The sequence below is a fragment of the Polyodon spathula genome, chromosome 13, assembly GCF_017654505.1.
Source record: "Polyodon spathula isolate WHYD16114869_AA chromosome 13, ASM1765450v1, whole genome shotgun sequence".
NCBI lineage: Eukaryota > Metazoa > Chordata > Actinopteri > Acipenseriformes > Polyodontidae > Polyodon > Polyodon spathula.
In genome coordinates this window covers 17,983,020-18,005,034 of record NC_054546.1, presented here as the reverse complement: position 1 = coordinate 18,005,034, position 22,015 = coordinate 17,983,020, and the positions used below count along the sequence as shown (strand labels likewise).

The window sequence follows — 22,015 nt, the reverse complement described above, 5'->3', positions numbered from 1 at the left end:
ACAGAGATACAATTTTGACATATACAGCAATTGGTATATCCTCAGTATAATTATTTATGGTATGAGGGGAAAACTTTTTTGCCATGGTAGAAGGGATCTCAGACTGTCAGCTTAAAAGTGTCTTGTAGTGCTAATTAAAGTAATTAACATTTTGGACATGTTTTAATACTATAATTAGGGGTCTACATAAATCGCAGTAAATTTAGGTAATTTTCGCACGCAGGGTATGGAATAAAATTAAGATTTCGCTGACCTGGTTAAACGTTAAATACAGTAGACAATATTTCAGAGCACTATAATAGCCCAAAAATAATGGTATTTGCTTCCATAAAACAGAGTGCTGTAATTTGTTGAAGACAAGCATGCAACATCCCCCAACAGTTGCTACCAACATCCTGTCTTTTGTGGACTTGCCCATACACTGAGACTGCACATTCTGCACCCACTGAATTGATTGGAAGCGTAAGACAAAGCTTGGTTACCCAAAGGCATCTGGCATACTTTAATAAAGGCAATATACACAGCACGTTCATTGTCATGTTATTAGTCCCATTTAATGATTTAGTTTATTAGTATTCAGTCCAAACAAAGAAAACATGCATATTCGCGTCTAAAATTCTAACTGTGCTTAAAAAGTAAGCAGCAGGATGTTTGAAGCGAGGTGGCTGTGCTAGATCCTACCTGTAGTATTGATTTAACTTGGATACATCCAACAGGAATACGTTTTGCCTTTGCTGAATTTCTTGTTTGTTTTCTGAAAGCTGTTTATTTTCCGTTCAGTTCAGCATCCTCTGTAGTAGCCTTTCGTTTAATTTGTGATTCTGAAGCTAAATAGCGATCAACCGTATTTTCTCCAAAAACACATTACAAGATATGCAAAACAATTACCTCCATCTACGTACAGTCTCTCTGGGAAATATCTTGACACGATCAGCAGACGAAATATACTTTTTTTTTTTTTTTGCCTTTGTCGTCCGTTTCTGGTATTTTACTTCCAATGCAGAAAAATAGATTTTAGCAACCTAAATCAAAACAATGCAGCACTGACTTTGTCCCACCCCCTACTGTACAGTATAGGTTACAGAAAATCCAGTACAGACGCACTGATAGGTTGATTAAAACACTGTTGTCATTTGAACAGTAAACAAGTACGTTAACCGCTTTGAAGTATTTTTGTAAATGTTACTATTCTAAGGACTTTTTTTTTTGTTGCCTAAGTGCAATGCATACAGGACGGCAAAGGAATACAAAATAAGCCTATCTACAGAAGGAAGATATGTAGTTTGCAGTGCTTGCGTTTTGCAGCAGTTCATTTAAGGCTTCTTTTTTTCTCTGTCTGGTATGCATTGGCCCCTAAAAGAAGTGAATTTTGCGGTGATCCCTCAATTTCCCGATTTCCGTGAAACGCAATTTAGGTAGACCCCTAACTATAATCCATTTCCCCATTTGAAGCCTATAACTGCATACACAATATTGCAGAGAGTATGGTCTTGTACTCACTATGTCAATACAAAACAAATCACTGTACATTTCATTACCATCTGAGGTCTATAAACACAGTATTAGGCACATTGCAACAAAACAAGAAATGCACAGAACTTTTGGTTCAGTCCATTCCAGCTTGCACGGGGGTGGTGTTTTTTTTTTTTTTTTTTTTTTTAATTATTAATAGAATTCTGATGTTACTGGAATAGTTTCATGAAATAAAATAGTTTTTAGTTCACTAAACAGTGCTTACCAATGCAAAACATTTGTAACAGTTGCAACCCCCTTTTGCTTTTGAAATTGACACACCAGGTTCAGTTTGTTTACATTCTCTATAAATGGTTACAGGAAAAAAACATTCCCGCAATAAGGAACATTTATGTCTTCAATAAGGAATATTTACTTCACACACTGCTGATTTCCTCTTGACATCCACTTTACTGTACTGAATAACATGGAAATCAGTCCATTTTACACTCTTTGAACAACATATTTTAATAGCTGTGTGTGGAAACTGCTTCTTTTGCTGTAAAAAAAAAAAATGTGAAAGATAAACAACAGCTTTATACTACAACTGCCCCATGCACTCTACAGTAGCTGAAGCAATGCATCAGGTATGAGCAATTCAGCCCCTGTAGTATTTCTGTGTCCCTGTTACACGATTAAAATGTATCCAAAATCAACCTTGTTTTATCTGCCTGTCTCTAACTCCAGCACTCATTTTTGAGTTACTGTACTGCTTGAGGGGTTAATATGGAAATTAGGGACATTTTACATTATTGTGACTAAAAGCTCTTTAGTGTGAGTTTGTTTACCTATTTATTTCAAAGGGATATTAACAGAGTTTGTTTGTGTAACTGGGTTATAATATAAAATATATTGCTCTTAAAGCTCCAGCATTTTTTTTTCCTGTTTCCTTCACAAAGAACTCCTACTATACTCTAACCAGATCCTGTTGAATTTCTGTACAGCCCTCTGATTGGTTCTTACTTATGATTCACACCCAATCACAACATAAGGAATTTTCAGGGAATACAACAGGCAGCAACATGCACCAACCTACAGCCAATCATATCAGTGCTTCTTTTTACAGCCAAGCCAAGACATAGTGGATTTAACCCCTGTAAAGCTTTTGTCAGGTACATTTTTAAATACAGTTAAGCTAGAAGATAGCAGGTATTGCTTTTTTTTTTCCAAACTATATTTCTTTTCATACTGTATTATACACTCTTTGAGCATTCCATCAAAATGTAGGCATATACATTATGTTACAAAAGGAGTACTTTCACATTTAGTTTACACATTATCCAGAAAGTTAATCTATTACAAAAAACCTATTCACACTGTTTAAAGGAAGAAAAAAAAAGAACCTGCAATAAAAACCTGAATTTTAACTAAAGGAATCTCCTTTCTCTCTCTCTCTCTCTCTCGCTCTCTCTCTCTCTCTCTCTCTCTCTCTCTCTCTCTCTCTCTCTCTCTCTCTCTCTCTCTCTCTCTCTCTCTCTCTAAAATAATAATAAAACAGAATTATATACCATTACATTGAAAGAGTTAGATATTACCAATACTGATAAAGCTTTTTTATGATGTTATTGTTTTAATATTATTAGAAGTAGTATAGCCCTTCTGGTTTTGAGTATTTTGCATATCTTGTTTCTGAACAACAGAATGACAAAACCTTTGAAAACCTTAGAAATATTGTCGTTGTTTCCCTTTTTATTTTCTTCAGCAAAGTCCACTTATAAAATGGTATGGATCAGTGATTCATTTCTCACATTGTAACACCATTCGGAAAAACTGCTATTTTGCAACACTTTAGTGCATATTTATAGTCCTTCACAAGACCTCTTCGCTCCTCCATTTCCCATCTTCTTCAGTGAGACCCTATACCAGATACACTCTGTCCAGCCTCGTCACATCTTCAGTTCACTGCCCAGAACTGCTGCATGTTTGGCTCTAAAAGAATGTAGAACATGTGGGGGATTAGAACATAGGTCTCCTGGAATGTTTTGTCCATTGTAAGGTATTTTGTGAATTTAGTGAGTAACATTACAAGGAATCCAGTTTGTGTATTATAATCAACATCTGAAAGGTAGAATCCCTTAAAAAAGTTTGCCACTGTAAATTTGCACAGTAATTGGGTGCTTTCCCCATGGTTATACTACCACATTAAACATGCTGACTGTCTTTATGTTTTTACTTTACTTTGAAATATGTGATACCATACAATAGATTTCAAAGCTGAAACTGCTTTGTGTTGATGAATTAGGTTTTGGAGTAGCATGGAGAGGAGAGTAGATCCTTAAAAGTATTAAAACTCACTAGTGAGGCCAGAGGTATTCATGTTTATTCCCCAGTGCAATCATGGAGTTTCTGTCTCTCCCTGGCAGGTTAGCTGATCCCAGATCGGGCCTGTGTGAGACAAAGCAACAATGCCTATTAAATAGCAGCTTTTTAAACATCCTGATGTTTTTCACAGTTTTTTTTTTTTTTTTTATTATTATCCCACTGTGCCTTTCACCAGCTTACACTGGAAACACTGCATGCGCTGCCAAAATATGTGTTGTGTTTTGAGACTGGGTCATGACCGGCACCATGTGTGCCAGCTGAGGATGGAAAAACACAACTTCACTTTTTTCATTAAATAAAATAAAATAAATATAAGTACACATGAAAAAAGTGTACCTCAAAAGCTAATCTTTGCTTTTTATAAGTTATTAAAATTATGTTCTTATTTACACTTCCTGACATTTTCAGACTGGGGTTTTAACTGCTTGGCAGATGTAACCAGAGTGTACCTGCCCTTGTCTCTTCAAGATGGGCCATTGTCTGAGCCTACAAGCCTAAAACTGAGGTCATGTTGTAGGGGTGTGCAGAGGACCCATTACCCATACTCCTATTCATACACATACCAGGATACGATATACTAATACTCAGATCATACTCCAATGACATCATAGGAAGAGGGCATGGCTAAAACCGAAAAGCTAGTAAATTAACAAAATGAACAGCTAGTACTTAAATGAAGAATTTTGACTGAATATAGAGAATAATGCATGGGGTAGTGTGTGATATGAGACCTGAATGCCTACCCAAGAGGTGGAATGCTACATAAACCCTAAGGCCTGAGAAGCAAGCAAGAGGAGACACTAACTATGTGAGGTACGGTTGGAATTAACAGCTCACTAGGGTCGCACTGTGCTGTGGATGAGTGCTTGTTTCCCATATAAACCGGTTTGGTATTACAGGAAATATCAACTGGATGAGACAATTGAAAAAATTCCTCACCAGTTATTATATGTATTTATTCCACTTCTTTATATTGCAATATCGGTGATGCATTGGTCCTTCCATCTCAAATGATCAACAGATCTAAGCAGTGACAGTCATCACTGCCAAATTGAGACTGATATAATGTATTTTACATACTAAAGCATTGTTCAACCAGTTACTAGTAATAGGCTTTTCATAAGCTTAACAATTGCATTAACAGTAATGGATACTTGTATGATCTGAATACTTGGCACACACCTATGGTTACAGAATTCACCTGTACGTGGTTAAACACACAACAAAAATAGCCTCAGTGGATATGTGAGTTGTGCTGCCTGGTGGAATAAAGCCCAATTTAAATATGATAGAATTAGAACTAACTTGTCCCTCCCATCTTTAATATGTGCGCACCATTTTCAAAAGGTGGACTACTTTTGTCAGACTATCTTTTTGTAACTTTCCCTTTCTATAGAAATCATCTTTACACAGCCTCTCCCTTTTTTTAACTTGTATGTTTTTAGTCTGATAACAGACACACTGGGAAACAGGTTTATTTGACAGGTGAGTGCATCACATGGAAATGTGGAATGCTGTTTGAAACTGTATCCACTGCATTCTCAGCTGAAAGACACCCAGCTCTTACTGAATCAGAAAAGCCTTTGTCTCTTATTAGAACTTCTTTTGTTTGTATAATGCCCTCAATCTGTGTTAGCCCTGGCTGTTGGCTTGGGCATCTGCAATGAATCCTTTTATGTAAAAACCTCCTCACACTTCCCTCACAGTTTCACACCATCAAAGCACAAACCTTTCCAAATACAGCACGCAGCGCACAATATTTTGAAAGCTGATATTGAATATGCAGGACAGCAGTTTGATCTAACTGGAGAATTCAGTTTTATTAATTCACAAAACTGAACAGCTGCAAATCTTAGCATATTCAGCCATCACCCCATCTGTTACAAAAGACCTAGAAGTAGCCATTGCCTCTAGCCTTACGTTTTAAAGCCTTTTAAGTTATAACTATTGATGCCTGGTGCACATGTGTACTGTGCACTGACTGGAACAAAGACCCGGACTGGAATAAAGTGCCAGTTGTGAACCAGTGCCTTACTAGCATGCCTAATTAATACTGTAACATGTTGCTAGGATATTCTCAATTAAGAAACAACGCCTTTATCGTTAAATATACAACACACACTGTAAATACTTGACAGAGACAGCTGGTTAGCATGGTTTCTATGACAGCGGGGCAGAAGGGTGACATGTCTCCAGGGGGCTGTTCGTATAACAGATAAAACCAAAGTTTGGATAATCAAGGTTAGAGTGTAACGTGGTACAGGGCTTCTCCCGTTTGACTGTAATGACTTACCTGTAGAGCTGTGGGCAGGATCTCTTCAGTGCGTTGGATGACAGCCCCAGTCTGCTCTGGTTTCTAAGCTTTGTCTTCTTCACCAAGTCTTTGACTTTCCCCCAGTGGTGATTTTCACTCTAGGAAGACAATAAGAGCAATATATTAATTATATTTTACCCATGTTTTTTCCTGCTTTACCCATGTTTTATTATAACTTTACAACCCGTAGTATCTTAGGTTCCTATGAGGGAAAAAAAAAAAATTCTGATTTTTGTTTTGTTTGATCTAATTTTAAGCAAAATAAGAATAAAATCTAACTTTGTAAAATCAATTCAAAATGCAAACAGAAATCGATTGATAAGAACATGTCAATGCTTTCAAATAATGTTTTGGATCATAAAATAGCACAAAGATACACCAAAAACATCTCATGCAATGAAATTATAATGAACTGAAAAAAACAGAACATTTCATAAACATAATTAACAGGGTGCAAGCTGGGCATAAATTGGTGCACCTTAACCACAATACAAAAGACAAGAGCCAGGCTCGTCTGTATGTGTGGTTACAGAGCTTTTAACCTCATCTCTTCTCACCGACAGGGGACAGAATCCGTAATTTTACAGACTTGAATTGTTCTTACAGGGGAACAAATAGGTACCTGTCCAAAGATTCTCATACTATTAATAATTCAGACTAAAGAATGTACTAGTCATCATATGCAGTATATGTGGTTATAAAAAGAGTTTCCCATTTTTGCAATGTAGGTTCAGGGTGTGCTGTCCTTTCGGTTGTATAGCACACACTGTGATTGGAATGTCATTTTAATAAATCAAGACAATTAGTAGCATTCTTTGAGCAGTCCAAATCCACGTTGCTTTAACTTGCTTTAGGGACTGAAATAGCTTTTAATAATTGTTTCCTTACTGTTTCTTTTACTTCTGCTTACCTTTTGCACACTGTGTCTGTATTGTGTCCTTGTGTGTTTTATGTAGTAGTGCGCTCCTCGTGTGTAGGTGTGTAGTACATTGTAGGTGTGTAGGACTGTTTTTAATAGTGTATGTTTGTATTGATGTCTTTTAGATGTAGTACTGGCCACATTGCACTTTACAAGTAGTGATAGAGAAGTAGCAGAGAGAGAGAGAGAGTCATGATTGCAGATGCTCTGCGCCCTTGGTTTCTGCACTGGTCTTTGTCACGTCTGGTGTTTTGTTTGGGTTATTCTGATACTTTATGCTTTCTATGTACACTGTTTGGTTTATATTTCACTGATTACTTTCTCTTATTCTGCTTGCTTTAAAGGTTTATTTTATCAGAGTGCAGTTTGTTTGGGTTTCTCTTTCTTTGTCACAGCTGGGGTTTGACTATCATTCAGTGGAGCAGCTGAGAGGACTAGAGAGCGATCGGGCTTGACGATCTCTCTCTGTCTCTCTCTCTCTCTCAATCCATATTTCTATATTTAAACAACATAGAATTGAACCTGGGTTTTGATCTGTTTTCTCTTGTGTCAAAAACTGCAGCTATCATTTTTGGTACAATCTTTTAACACATTGTGTATAATAAATAATTCTTTGGATGTCGTAGTCAAGATTATACATACTTTAGGCATTTCTAGAGTTGACAGCTGCTACAGTAAGTTCGGGTATAAAGGTGGAATGACCTTTGCTTAATCATGATTTGGTATACATAAGTACAGCTATCTGTCCTTAAGGTTTTAAACTGTTGGAATAGTAGTCAGTCTTTCCTTTATAGGAAAATTCCTGCCCTCCAAGTAATGATTTGCAAGTTGGACTGCCTTTAATCAGATACAATTTGCAGAAAAGTTTAAAAAAGAATCGTACAACTGATTGACACAACCATTTTATTTTTAAAAAGTACCTTCTTTATTATATACACCTGTATAATACAGTATATAGTAGACATTGATATTGATGTTACACGCATCTGGAATTTCTTTGTATCTGTGTAAATCCAAAGGCTTGTATTAGATTGCTGGTATCAGATTCTAATAATGTCACATTAACAGTAGCTACACTGTTTAATTGTTCTGAAGTAACTATACATTCTAAAACTATAGTATAGGGTGCCTTGTAGGATAATGACTTTCCTTCACTCAATGTCAGTAAGCCCACTTTTGGATAGTCACTGATTCTCTTGTGGAATGGACATCCTGAGCTACAATTGAGCTTGAATGTAGTAGTTATAGTAGTAGTAGTAGTAGTAGTAGTAGCAGCTTGGCTTATTTGTCTCACTTCACAGTACAGAGGAAATATTGCTTTTAAAACTAAATGTCACCTAGTCAAAGTGCACTAGACTAAGCTAGAATGCCATAGTCCATGGAATATAGAGTGTAGAATGCAATGCTACTGAGGGACGGTCAGGATGCTAGGGTTCTCCTCTGTACAGGTCTTGTCGCCTCTTGCTAATTACTCCAGACTTGAAAGTCTCTCTGGTCAAGGGGATCACTCACCCGTCTCATGGGCTGTGTCTGAGGGATGGTGCTGGTCGGGGCCTCCTCACTGTCACACCGGTCAGTCTCCACCCAGCTCCTTCGACTCCTCCTTAGTACAGGCGCCAGGGGATTATGTGCCGGCTCTGCTTGTGCGTCAGTCCCTGGGAAGGAAGATACAGTCTCTTGAGAGGAACACATACAGCTTTAGAGAAGGGCAGCGGACGCTGTCAATACAAAACAGATTTTTTTTGTTGTTGGACAATCTGATAAAACATGTGCAAGAATCACAGGCCGCGGGTAGCACTGCTAACCCCTGACCCAGATTTCATGCCAATATTTTTCTTGTATTGTTATCGAAAATAGCCCTCAAGTAGAATTGAAAGATGGAATGTTTCAATATTGTTGCATTAAAAAACAAACAAAAAAAGAACAAAATAAGATAAAACGACCAATAACGGGGGACGGTTTTGTGAAAAGGTAAGCATGCAATGAAGGTGAGTGTGTATTTATACCAGCTATATATACATATATTTTCATAGCTGCTGGCAGCATGTCAGCCTCATTAGAGAGGTCACAGAAGATATGTAGGGATTGTCAGCCAAGCAGAATTGTACAGTATCAAGTTACTTTTTTAAGAAAATGTTGTGACACATTGATGACACCTAATGAATCATTAAATCCTTAGTAAAACAACAAAGTTTTTTTTTTTTTTAAAGGAAGATGCTAGTCACTTACTGCATATTACGGGTAGAATGACTGCTCCAACAGTCAAGACAAAAATAGTCAACTAGTCACCACTTTAAATCACATATTTGATAATAGCAGGTGCTCTATTTGTATGCATAAATTTCGGCAGCACTTTGCTGTTTATGCATTATATTTGCACACTGCTTGGATTTATTATGTTCTAAAATGTAATCTAATATGTAATGGATTTCCACCCCAACTATATTTCAGTCCTTCAGAAACCGCACGATTCACAATAATTTCCCTTTAATTCAAATAGCTGTATATAAATAAAATATTAATATTGCTAGTTATACTAGTTACTAGCTACTAGTATAAGTTGAAAATTGCCGTTGAGGATTTGGAATTCAAGCGTGCGATTAGTGGACTACCAGTATCAGTAGAGGTCACTTTTCTTGTCAGCTAGTTGACTACTCGGTGCTAGCCCAACTGTACACCTTCAATACCCCTCAACACGCACTTGTTTTGATAAATACTCATTCACTTGCCAGCTCTTCTTCAATGAAGTTTATTAACTGTGTTGAAATAACCTGCCTGTCAATTTTGTTTGATCAATGTCGTGTAGGAGCCGAGCTAAGTCCACCTAATTTATTTTTAGTTGTAACCTACAGAGGGGGTGTGAGAGGTCACTCCCTGTCATTAGCCCTGAGATAATCTGAGCTGCGGGATCTCTGTGCCCTAGGGCCACCATGCAACCAGCCAGCAGCCAACAGCAGTGAAGGCACCTCCCATTCCCCAGACATACACAGAAATGTGTCGCTGAGAAGGGGAAGGGTCAAGGTTACAGTGTTAAAATCATAGTAGAGGAAAGGCACCCAACATGCCACTATGTAAACAAAAATGCATTTTATAAGCCTCTAATTGAAAATACTAATATACAGAATGTCCAGGACAGGAATGCTATTTTTTGTTGAATCCATCTCTAAGCTTACAAAGGCACCACACAATTTGGTACAATTGTTTTCGGGCCCTTTTGCAGACAGTCTAAAAAAGGATTGGATAGCTATGGAAACAGAAACCCCCTAAGCTTGAAGCATTCCCAGGGTCCATATGCGAACAATAGCATTGCCGCTGCTTGTATCTCTGTGGTTAAATAAACAGCTTTTCTAATTCACCAACTTCCACACCAAAAATGAAACATGCATATCTTGTTAACTAACCTTTCTTCCTCAACATATCAGAAGTTCTGGCTATTTCTGGTATTGTTGACAGGTCAGACAGGGTGCCGCTGGACGGCATCGGGTTATGGAATTCACTCCTGTGAATTGAATGCCTTTTCAGCTCCTGAAATGCCAAGCTGGCTGCTCCACAGGAACAGTGCTGCAAGAAGTACTCCTACATAAGGAGAGACAACAGAAGAAAAAGGGTTACAGACTAAAAGGGGACCAGTCAGTCAGTTACCAAGTTGTTTCATCTTTATGAAACTACCATAGGCTATATTTGTAGAAATGAAGTTATTATTTTTAGCCCACCTGTGCACTTCAGGCTTCAGTATGTTGTTAACAATTCAATATATAGGTCTCAAATGTTCTACTAAATATGTAGTTTTCATTTTAAACCATTAGAACAGGAACTACACCAGGTTAAAGATAGCTGTCTTGCACTTCCTGGGTCATTTCCCCTGGAGAGCAAAATTGTCTCCACCCCTTCAGGTCCTTCTTTCCTGTCTGTAACCAATCGGCTGCTTCCCCTAGTGACTGTAGCCAACAAAATAATTCCATAAAACTTTACCTATTGTGCACTTCCATTCGTTATATAGGCCTCAAATGTGAATTTACGAAAGAAACACATGCTATATTGTGTTTATACATACTTTTTACTTCCAAACATAATATCTGATACTACAAATGGTTAAAGAAATCTCTATCTGCAGTGCTTTCAAGTAGTCTTATCACCTGGAGAGTGTAATTGTCCCCTCCCCTTCAATGGCTTCCTGTCATTAAACATCCAACTGCTTAAATCTGTTACACTTGCACTTCATAGGTCATTTCACCTCAGCAGTGTCTTCAGGATGAAGCCTCTTACTGACTGCAAAGCATGTTAGTCATTATGGGGAAGCAGATGGTTGGTTACTGACCAGAACGAAGGCCCTGAAGGGATGGAAACAATTTCACTCACCTGAAAGTGCAAGGCTATCTGAAACCAAGGCCTGCAAACAGAGATTTGTTTAATCTAGTGTATTACCAGAAATCTTGTTTTAAAATGAAATGTTTGCCATTTGTGACCTACAGTATAATGTGAATGGAGGTACATGGCGTGGGAAATGTATGGAATTATTTGAAAGCTACAATCACTATAAAAACAGAGCTATCACATAATCATAACTGTATCAGACGTCATTTGTGACCTGCAGACAGTTTTGAGGAGTAACATCACACAGAGAGTGGTGAGAGCATGGAATGGGCCTCCTACTCATGTTTTTGAGACAGAATCTCTTAGATCCTTTAAAACTCAGCTTGACAAAGTTCTGAGATCAATCAGCTACTAGAAACCGAACACTCTTCATTTATACATTTTTCTCTTTTTTATGTTTTTATTACTGTAATCTGATTACATTTTTCAGTAACTTGTAACAGCAATGGGTCCTTTCTCAAACAGGTAACTAAATGTGGTAACTCATTACATTTCACGTGAAAAAAATAATGTAGTTACTATTAAAAGTTAGTTGCATATAAAAAAGGGCTACGGCTAATGCACAACATGGAAATCAGAAAATGCTTCAACAGTGTAATCTTACATTATTATGCTAGAAAATGGTGCACAAGGAGAGAACGAGTCGTTTCAATAGTTGGATATTCAAAGATATTTCTGTAGCCCGACCAAACTGAAAAAAAAAAAAAAATCTATGTGAAATATAAGCTGTGCCTGACAAGTAAGTGTAACTGTAACTGCCTGACAAGTAAGTGACTTGTAACTGTAAGTGATTATTTTTTACTTCTCCAGGACTGCCTACAGTATGACTAACCGGCCCCACTGCCTTTGCCAAATGAAATTCCCTCATTTCATCGCCGCTTCCTTTAAAATGTAATTCCCTCTTTGGCTCAGAGTATGGCGGTGCAATCTGGAATTCTGTCCAAGCTAACATTAAACAGTTTGGGTTGATAAGAAAGTGGAACTTTAGCAGGTTGAAAAACACAATGTACTGAAATTAAGTTATGTGTAATCTGTTCTTTTTAGTTGAGTAATAACTTTTTTTTTGTGCTAATCATTATAGCTGGTACACAAAGGAAATAACTAAAACATAAGAATCTCAGTTTGTAAGAAAAACAGGTTTTATCTTCTCACTGACTACCTTATTAAGGTTTAAGTGTAGACTAAATGATTTTGTCTTTCGTTACTGTGCTTTGTTTAGTATCTTTTATCATACAGTACCATACTCATACAGTGTCACAAATCATATACTTATATATCACATACTTTAGCGAACCATATAGATGGTTACAAAATGTTGTCCAGAAATTTTCATTAGCATATTCATTTTTAACAAACATAACATTTATATTTATAAACAAATGTTTACATTTATAATGAATGATATATCCTGACTACCATATATAGAAATATATTAGAAAGCCAATACAAAAGAAAAAAAAAACATTCCCAGCAGATTTAAGAGTAAGTAGCTTCCTTGTTCTGTTCAAATCATGTGACAGTGTGACTTCAACTCTCCCAGCCTCATCTACTCTTTCTCTCCCTCTCATATGTAGAGTATGTGAAGCTGACAGAGTTTAAAGGTCACAGTCACATGATTTGAATGGAATGAGGAAGGCTGTTGAGTGTCAGCACTTCTCCAGGCAAGTTCAAAGCAGCTCAAGGCGAGGTGAAGGCAGATTTAGAGAAGCATGGTAATAAATAGTGAAGCAACAGAACCCAGAACCACTCAGAATTAAAATGGCATTCGAATCTACTTACTGTAATCAACTTTGCAGTAAAAGGAACCACAACAAGAAACCAGTGGCACTACCCTATCAGAATATGACCTGCTGCAAGTGTTGTTGTATTAAATGGGAGGAAAAGAAAGCGTTGGAAGATGCTAAGGCTGCCCTTTGAATCGGAGATATTATGGGGCAAGTTCAGTATGGAAAAGGAGGTCTTGGTCTCAGTTCAGCTCCTCCTACATGGCACAAGGCAACCCCAGCTCAACGGAGGAAGCTGGTAGTCAACGAGGTGCAAAAGCAGGAGGAGAGGATCAGGTGTGTAAAGGCAGTTTCCCAGGCCAAGCAGGGAGAATGGGTGAGATAGCAGAGTGTGGAACAATGCAAGATTGGCTGGCAAAATCTATGAACAATGGAACAGAGCAGGAACAGTTTCCTCATCAGATCATCATATGATGTTCTCCCATCACCACAGAACCTAAACCTCTGGGTGGGTGAGGATCCCTCATATCCTTTGTGTTCATCACCTGCAACATTAAAGCACATTTTGACAGGATGTAAGGTGGGTCCTAGCCAAGGAAAGTTTACTTGGCGCCATGACCAGGTGCTGCGATGTTTGGCCTTAGCATTGGAAGAGAAGCGTAACCTGACCAATAAGTTGCCACCAGTTCCATCAAAGCATTAGAAACAAAAGACAATATTCCTCCATCCAGGAGAGCAACCACCAAGAAAAGGTGTTAAAATCAAGCCTCGCCCAGGACAACTGGAAACTGCTAGAGACTGGAAGATACTGGCAGATGTTGGTCAACGGCTTATTTTTCCAACTGAGATTGCCACCACTAACCTTCGACCAGACATTGTCTTGTTGTCTGGATCAGCATGCCTTGTTCATCTGGTAGAGTTAACAGTGCCATGGGAGGATGCTGTGGATGAGGCGTATGAGAGGAAGAAATTTCGATATGCTCAACTAGCTGCTGAAGTGGAGCAGCAAGGATAGAGAGTCCAAGTTTACCAAGTGGAGGAGGGTTGTCGAGGATTTGTGGCACACTCTACAACCCGGTTTCTCAGAGACGTCGGGTTCAGTGGCTAAGAGTTGCGTCGCACAGTGAAGAATTTATCTGAAGCAGCAGATAGGAGCAGCAACTGTCTGTGGTTGAGATGGAAAGATTCTGGATGGGGCTCTCAAGCACAATAGAAAGAAAGCAACGCTGATATACGGGTAAGTAAGCTGGGCTGAGCTGAATGGGGATGGAGGGGGGTGATGCTGCAACACCAGAATCACTGTTGAGCCCTCTTGAGGTATCGTGGGCTAGTCGACGAAACACAGAGGACGGAAGGTGCCCACTTGAAGACCCCAGAGATGTACCCTACTTAGCCCAATCCAAACGGTTGTCATGCTGATGCACTGGGGAGACCGCACAGGTTGATCCCCAGAGCCAGCATCGCAGCCGTTGTGTGTGTTGATGTGCTATGGAGGAAAATAAGCTGATCCCTGGAGCCAGCAATACACCAGCAATCAACACCAACTGAAGGATATCTACATCATCAGATGGAAAGCAACGCAAATGGATGGAGATGCAGATGGATCACATTAGTTTACTGTAAAACTACGTCTTAGTTGGTGCTTATCTTGGCGCGAGCCGAGTTCAAATCAGCATTAAGTTAACATCTACTCTCATGTAATGGAAATCAAGGACTGCAAATTGTTTGAAAGTATATATTTTTAGCAGCATGAAGACAAGTCTCCTTTGATATCTTTGCTTGCTTTTTATTCTTAAAATGTGGGTTATTTACAGATTTTTTTCAAGTAATCACTTATCACTAATCTTATCACTTCCTGTGTGGAACGTCAAATAACCCGTTTGCAGCTATTGGAGTGAAACTGACCAGTAGCACAGGGAGTGATTTCGGACAGGACAGTGGCTGCAACATTACCTCTATAGCATTGCCTTTCAGATAGCTGCATATTCTAAATTTAAGTATAATACAATTGAAGAAAAAGAGGACCAGTGGTAATATTTGCTTGTGCTAATTAAACAATGTATTTCAAAACCTTAAATTATATATAGTCTTAACCCTAATTAACATCACTAGCCTCTCTTTAAAAAATATCTCTCTCTCTCTCTCTCTCTCTCTCTCTATATATATATATACCGTTCACTAGAGTATATGGCTAGTATGGTAGTCTTGGGTTAAACACGGGCCAGTAGCTTTTGGAACTGATGCGTTCCAGATGACATGTGAAGGAGGCCATTTTTGTTTTAAGAAGAGGGGAGTAATCGTTATTAGCAAACATATCAGGGATCCTCAAATCTTCCCTATACATCTGTCCAGGAATGTTTACCATGCCATTCCCCCCACACCAAGCCTCTTACAGCAAAGCTGATCAGATGGATTTGCAGTCTGTTCAGGAGCCATTTGCTTTGCCTAGACGCACCCACTAACTTTACAAGGCAATCCCAAGCTCTGGATATCATCTGTTTCTCATTGTGAACTCAGAGATAGGGCTTTGACATGTGTGTGGAAAAAGAGAGCTCTGAAACGAATATTAATTTCAACATTCCTTCCCTGCAGGTCTTGAGCATATTCCAGGACACCAGAGAGAGCCAAGAGGAATGCAGTGTTCTTAGCATTTCAAAATGCTGCACAAATCTTAATGTTGGAGAAACTAGTCATTTTCAAAAGTAAAATGAAAATATAAATGTGGCAGCAGGCCCTAATCACAAAGTTTTAAACATTCATAAACATTTTTCTTTAATTAAATTTATTTTCTTATGTATTCAATTTACATAGGGAGTTGTCAGGAATTGTTTCATGCTTACACAACTTCCTTTAATCCATTAAAACAACATCCCTTAAGAATAAAAGCTTGGTGAACCGGGTCCTCTATATTGCACAATTTCTTGTTATTCATTTTACTTTTACTTTGTTATATTTTCAAGATAACGTGTTTGATGTGTAAAAGCCCTAGTAACAAGAAATATATTATTTTTTTTTGTATCAAAATGTTGACTCTTACATGTGTAAAGAAATTGTAGCTAACAAAATAAACATTTCCTAGAAATCTTACCTGTTGTGCACTTCTACAGGTGTTTGTTAGGTAACATAATGGGCTAAGATGCCAAACCATTACAATTGATAACATCTAAATTCTTAACGGAACAATGTTAAGTTGCTATTTTTTACCATCACAGGTAGGTTGATGTATTTTTCATGGCAGTGAGACTCTTAAGGCAACTCCTACCTCCTTCGTTTGCTTCGTCCTGCTCTCTTTCTGTAGGCCACAGATTTGCTTCTGGAGTTTGCGGTTGTGCTCCTGGAGCTGGCCGATCTTCTCAATGAGCTGGCAGATATGCTCCAGGTATCCCAGGCCAGAGCCCAGAGCCTTCACCTTCCCCTGGTTTACCTGCAGCCACACAAGAGATCAGCCTTACAGTAACTGTAGCTAACAAAATAGCTTCAGAAATATGGTAACACTTTAATTTAGGGATGCGTTATAAGTAGTTATAAACAATAGCAATAACAAAACAATGGCAAAAGTGTATAATAACTATATTGCAAAAACAAAGCAACCCCATACAACTGGTGAGACAGACACCAATCCAATTGTAAAAAAAGACAGACAGACAGACACACAGGCATAGAAAGACAAACAGACTTGAAAAGACACACAGACTATATCCGTCATAAGCGATTATAAACAATAGCGCACAAAATAATGACAAAAGTGTGTAATTATTATTTCTATTCATATTCTATAATTGTTAATAACATCATTAATAACATGTTTATAGATTATTTATAATCCCTAAACTAAAGTGTTACCAGAAATCTTATCTGTCTTGCGCTTTATTAGCTAAATAGTGTTTCTTTTCAAAACTGTACATTTGAGGCCTATATAATGAATGTACACTGAGTGTACAAAACATTAGGAACACCTTCCTAATATTGAGTTGCACCCCCCTTTGCCCTCAGAACAGCCTCAATGGACTCTACAAGGTGTCGAAAGTGTTCCACAGGGATGCTGGCCCATGTTCCTGCCAATGCTTCCCACAGTTGTGTCAAGTTGGCTGGTAGTGGATCTCTACTCTGAATAGCTCGTTCCATCTCATCCCACAGATGCTCAATTGGATTGAGATCTGGTTACTGGGCAGGCCACTGCAGTAAACTGAATTCACTGTCATGTTCGTGGAACCATTCCTGGACAATCCTAGCCTTGTGGCATGGGGCATTATCCTGCTGAAAAAAGCCATTAGCAGATGTATACACTGCTGCCATGCACCTAATTGGCAACAATGTTCACATATCCTGTGGCATTCAAACGTTGCTCCACTTTTACCAAGGGGCCCAATGTGTACCATGAAAACACACCCCACACCTGGATTCACCTCGTCAGTCTATTTCATGGAAAGAGCAGGTGTTCCTAATGTTTTGTACACTCAGTGTATGTGTATAGCAGAGACCATCCATGGAACTAATTTGTTAGCTACAATTAGTGTAACAGAATCTTCAACCACAGTGGCAGTACAACTGTTCAGTACTAGGGGTAATGGTGAAGAACTGGCAAACATGCATTCTGCAAGCAAGTTTTTAAAAGTGATTGTAGCTTACAACATAATTTCATCAATCATACCTGTTGTGCACTTCCATTCATTTTACAGGTATCACACATGTTACAGTAAACATGTATTTTTTATTTTATTTTAAAACACGTTTTCTAGTAAAACACTAGGTTAAATAAATCTATGTTTGCAAAACACGCTTTCAGATTGTGTTGTAATTCATTGGTCATTTCCCTACCCAACCGCTTATTTCCTATCATTAACCAACCAGCTGCTTACCCATATTGACTGACATGGTTTCAGCCAGTAACAACAACCACAAAACACTGCTGAGTGAAATGACCCAATATAAATGTAACAGATTTCCTGAGAGTAAGGCAAGGAAACTGAGAACTTCCTTTAACCTAATGTAGTACCGGAAATATAAGTTTTAAAATGAAAATACATGTTTGCTGTAATATGTGTTTCTTTCAAAGCTGCACATTTGAGACCTATGCAACTGATGGACATGGAAAAGGTAAGAGACCACAAGTATCACATTGATTTGAACCCATTACACACAAGTTATCCATTGCAGTTCCTTGTCAGTATCAGTGTGTTGCCTTTGCTGTTGTGGTCTGCAACTGTTGTATCTGCTAGGGATTCTGAAGGACAATCACTAGTAGAATAGTATCCAAATGGTGTTTTTCAACCTTTTCTGGAAGAGTAACTCCAATACAGCTGGACACAATAAAGCAGGCTATCTTTACAAGGCAGATTGGAGTCTACACTGACAAATTCCAACTGCCTGCCAAGGTTTTAACAGCTTCTGGACCAAAAAATGTGTTTAATCAAAACCAGCATTGTGTTTTATGATACAGGCATGCAGCACATTATGCAACACAATTGACAAACTCACTCCCCACCACTATCTTTGCATTGAAATTAAGAATTGTGGTGCAATACTGGGTGTGATTAGTCAAAACAATGACAACTGACCCTACTCCCTAAAAACAGGGCCTTCTTTATCAAGGGAAATGTCAAACAAGTTTCTAACTCTTTCATGTATAAAATATTGAAAATACCTGAAAAAAAAATGTTTTTTTTTCTTCTTTTTTTTTCATTGCTTTATATTGGGAAGAAATAACATCCTCATATGAGGTCATCATGCATTTGAATGTTCCACATGTGCCTATATAAATATAGAAGAGTGTTGTTTTTTTTTTTGGATCTGTCCCCATATGAGGTCGCCATGCATGAAAGGGTTAAAAACTAAATATTTCTCTCCATGAACAAAACAGACATACCAACTGTCACCAACCAAACGCTCACTGTGGACTTGTGTTTGTGTTTTGTGTTACATGTGGGTGTATAAGATCAGGACTATTATTTCAGGACCAACCGGTGGATTAAAACAGAGCAATACACACCGCTGTATTGCCTGTTTCTCATTGTTAGTTTACTGCCGTTTTGTCATCAGACTTTGGATTATAAAAATAAATAACACTGCACTTGGATTACCGTTGTCTGTCTGTTCACTGATCACTGCTGCATTCCTGAACCTGCACACTATTAAACACTTTGCCACAGAGTTATGAGAACAAAGCACTGTAAGGAGACTGAATAAAGTTTTTTTAAAAATATGTAGTGAAGACAGTTTTGGGACAGAGGGTAGGAGAAATATTTTTACAAGGAGCGTGGTGAGTGTATGGAATGGGTGACCAAGCCATGTTGTTGATTTCTGGAATCAATCATCTACTGGAATCAGACGAGCCTTGATGGGCCGGATGGTTCGTTAGTATCTCATGCTTCTTATCTAAACTTAGCAATGGAGTGTATATTACTGAATTTACTGTATAAAAATATAGCAGCTCTTAACTTTAAACTGTACAATTAATCACAGGGAATGATTTCTTGACCCCTTAAAATACAAGTGAAAAGGGGGTTATCTGAAGTCATTGTTGGTTTATTTTGATGGCATCTTTGATGGTCTTATCAATTACAGTTGACAGTGAATGGAACAAGTATGGGGGTCATATCCCTCCAGTGAAACCTGTACACTGTGCATTGACATCAAGTTTTGTAACTAATGTATAGTATATAGTGGCGCACTAATTCCTGACCTCCGTATATCCTGGTTTCTTGGGCAGCACTAATTTGCACATGCTTTCAATGAATGCCAGTTGAGAGTATTTGAGGTTAATGACAAACATTAGTCTGTCTTTGCAGAAGAGAAGCTGGGAATCAATCAGGCTCCCTATCTTTAAAATGAAGACACCCCATGAGACAGGGGTGGCTCAGATATTGCTTGGACATATTATTAAACAAGCAAAATTTCCAAAATCGTCTCAATGTGTCTCAGTTTCCATAGTTTTCTTACTTGCTTGACCATAAACACTGATAAACCTGTGGCAAACAGCGGTGCAGTGTAAAATTTGAAGACACCGGAACGCCACTAAAATATCGATTTTCTTAAATCATAATTATACAAATTCACATTGTACTTGTATACTGAACTTCTAGTTACACATATAATAGTAATGCATTTCTCTCATTTCAACACACAGTCGTAGTCAATGCACTGTTGCTGTCGTCTTTGTCAGCATTTCATTTTAGCCTTCTTAAAGAAGTAGTTTGCAATAGAAGAAGTTCCTAACACTCTTGTCATTGCATCAAGAGGACTACTGGCTGAATAAAACAGTTATGTGGGAGATGCAAGTCATGTGACTTAGCTTACCTACTATGCGAGTTCTGGCTCGATGACACCACTGCTTCTTGATGAAAATAGTACTGGAACAGTGTTCTGACGTGTTCTGGCTGAACTACACCACTGGTGGTAAGTAACATACAGTTCTCTACAAAAATGTAAGCATGACAGAAAGACAGACAGGCACCTTCATATACAGTCAGGTTCTGATTCTGACTATAAAGTGTGACAAACTGTATATATGATTCATTAAGAAAGCCAGTACACTAAGAAAATACATTCTTGACAATCACCATGGCAAAAAACTATATTTTGTGGGTAAAACAAAGAACAATTGTCCTACCTAGTCGTACTGATTTGTGAAATAATATTTGAAGTACCACCTCAGTTGAACCTAGGATAACACTGTAAGCTTAATGTGAAGCACAAACAAGCCAGTATACAATGTTTTTATTATTAAAATAGACCACAAATATATTGTAACAATGCATGCTTAAGGATGGCCCAGGTATTAAACTGTTAATGATTCCATAAGTTCTAATCACATATATTCTTAACAAAAATCTTTTAACAAATATTTATATAATGACTGCATTCCAAGTATTCCCAACAAAAGCAGGAAGTGCTACCAGATTGGTTTCCCAGAGCACAAATTCCATATGGCCCAAGTCATGTGGCTTCCTGTCTGTTCAGCCCCGTGACAAGCAGTTTGTGGAAACCAACTCCGAACAATGGAGAAAAACATGACCAAATGTCTAATGAGAATTGTGTCTGGAACTCTGTTCTCACTTGGCTTCAGGTTTCAACCTTTTGGTCTCGTGATTCAGTTGTGAAACAGGCAAGGAAACTGTTTCTAAAGTTCACATTTCCTTTTGGTTTCCTTTCCTGATCACTGATAATCTGGAAGATCCAGTCTTAATTTTCAAGTTGGTATATCTGAACAGTGTTGGAGAGTTACATGTAATACATTTTCCTGTAACGGTTCCTTTTTCAGACAGGTAACAAAATGTGGAAATGCATTATATGTTAAAAACAAACAAACAAAAATTGCTTTTAGTTACATTAAAAAGGACTACAGCTAATGCATAACACAGAAGTGCGTCAACAGTGCAAGTCAAACTTTGCATGTCACATGAGTGGGCTTTTATATCATCTTGCTAGAAAATGGTGTCAGAGAAGGAGTAAGGTTTCAACCTGACCAAACAGAAAAAAAACATCTCTGTAAAATGTAAACTGTGCCTGAGAAGTAACTATTTGTAACTGTAACAAGTCTTTTTTTTTTTTTTTTGTCAAAGTAATAAGTTATTGTAACAAGTTGCAATTGTGTTCAAGTAGCTTGTAACTGTAACGGATTATGTTTTAAAAGTGACTTACCCAACACTGAATGTGAACTGAGTTTTGTTTAACTTAGATATGATCCTGCTTTTGCTCCTGATTTTATTTATATTCAGGAGACACCTGCCACAACACCGGGTGTAGGGCCACCCTGGGCAGCCAAATTCTTGAAATTGTTCTGGGGGGATACGTGACATCTCCTCAATGAAGTAGGGAGTGGAAATCTGACGCAGGATCTTTTCCCCAAAA

The 22,015-nt window shown here is 38.1% G+C and overlaps 1 protein-coding gene across 1 annotated transcript in view; it reads right to left on the bottom strand.

Moving 5' to 3' along the window:
* Positions 1-1,888: 1,888 nt before the first annotated feature.
* Positions 1,889-22,015, bottom strand: part of LOC121325678 — a 44,727-nt gene continuing 24,600 nt past the window's right edge. The window contains exons 3-8 of the mRNA XM_041268531.1: positions 16,428-16,589; positions 10,469-10,643; positions 8,580-8,722; positions 6,128-6,246; positions 3,808-3,897; positions 1,889-3,441 (exon numbers count right to left, since the gene is read on the bottom strand). Coding sequence (XP_041124465.1) covers position 3,441; positions 3,808-3,897; positions 6,128-6,246; positions 8,580-8,722; positions 10,469-10,643; positions 16,428-16,589 — 690 coding nt within the window. The 3' untranslated portion in view covers positions 1,889-3,440. The remainder of the gene's footprint in view (positions 3,442-3,807; positions 3,898-6,127; positions 6,247-8,579; positions 8,723-10,468; positions 10,644-16,427; positions 16,590-22,015) is intronic.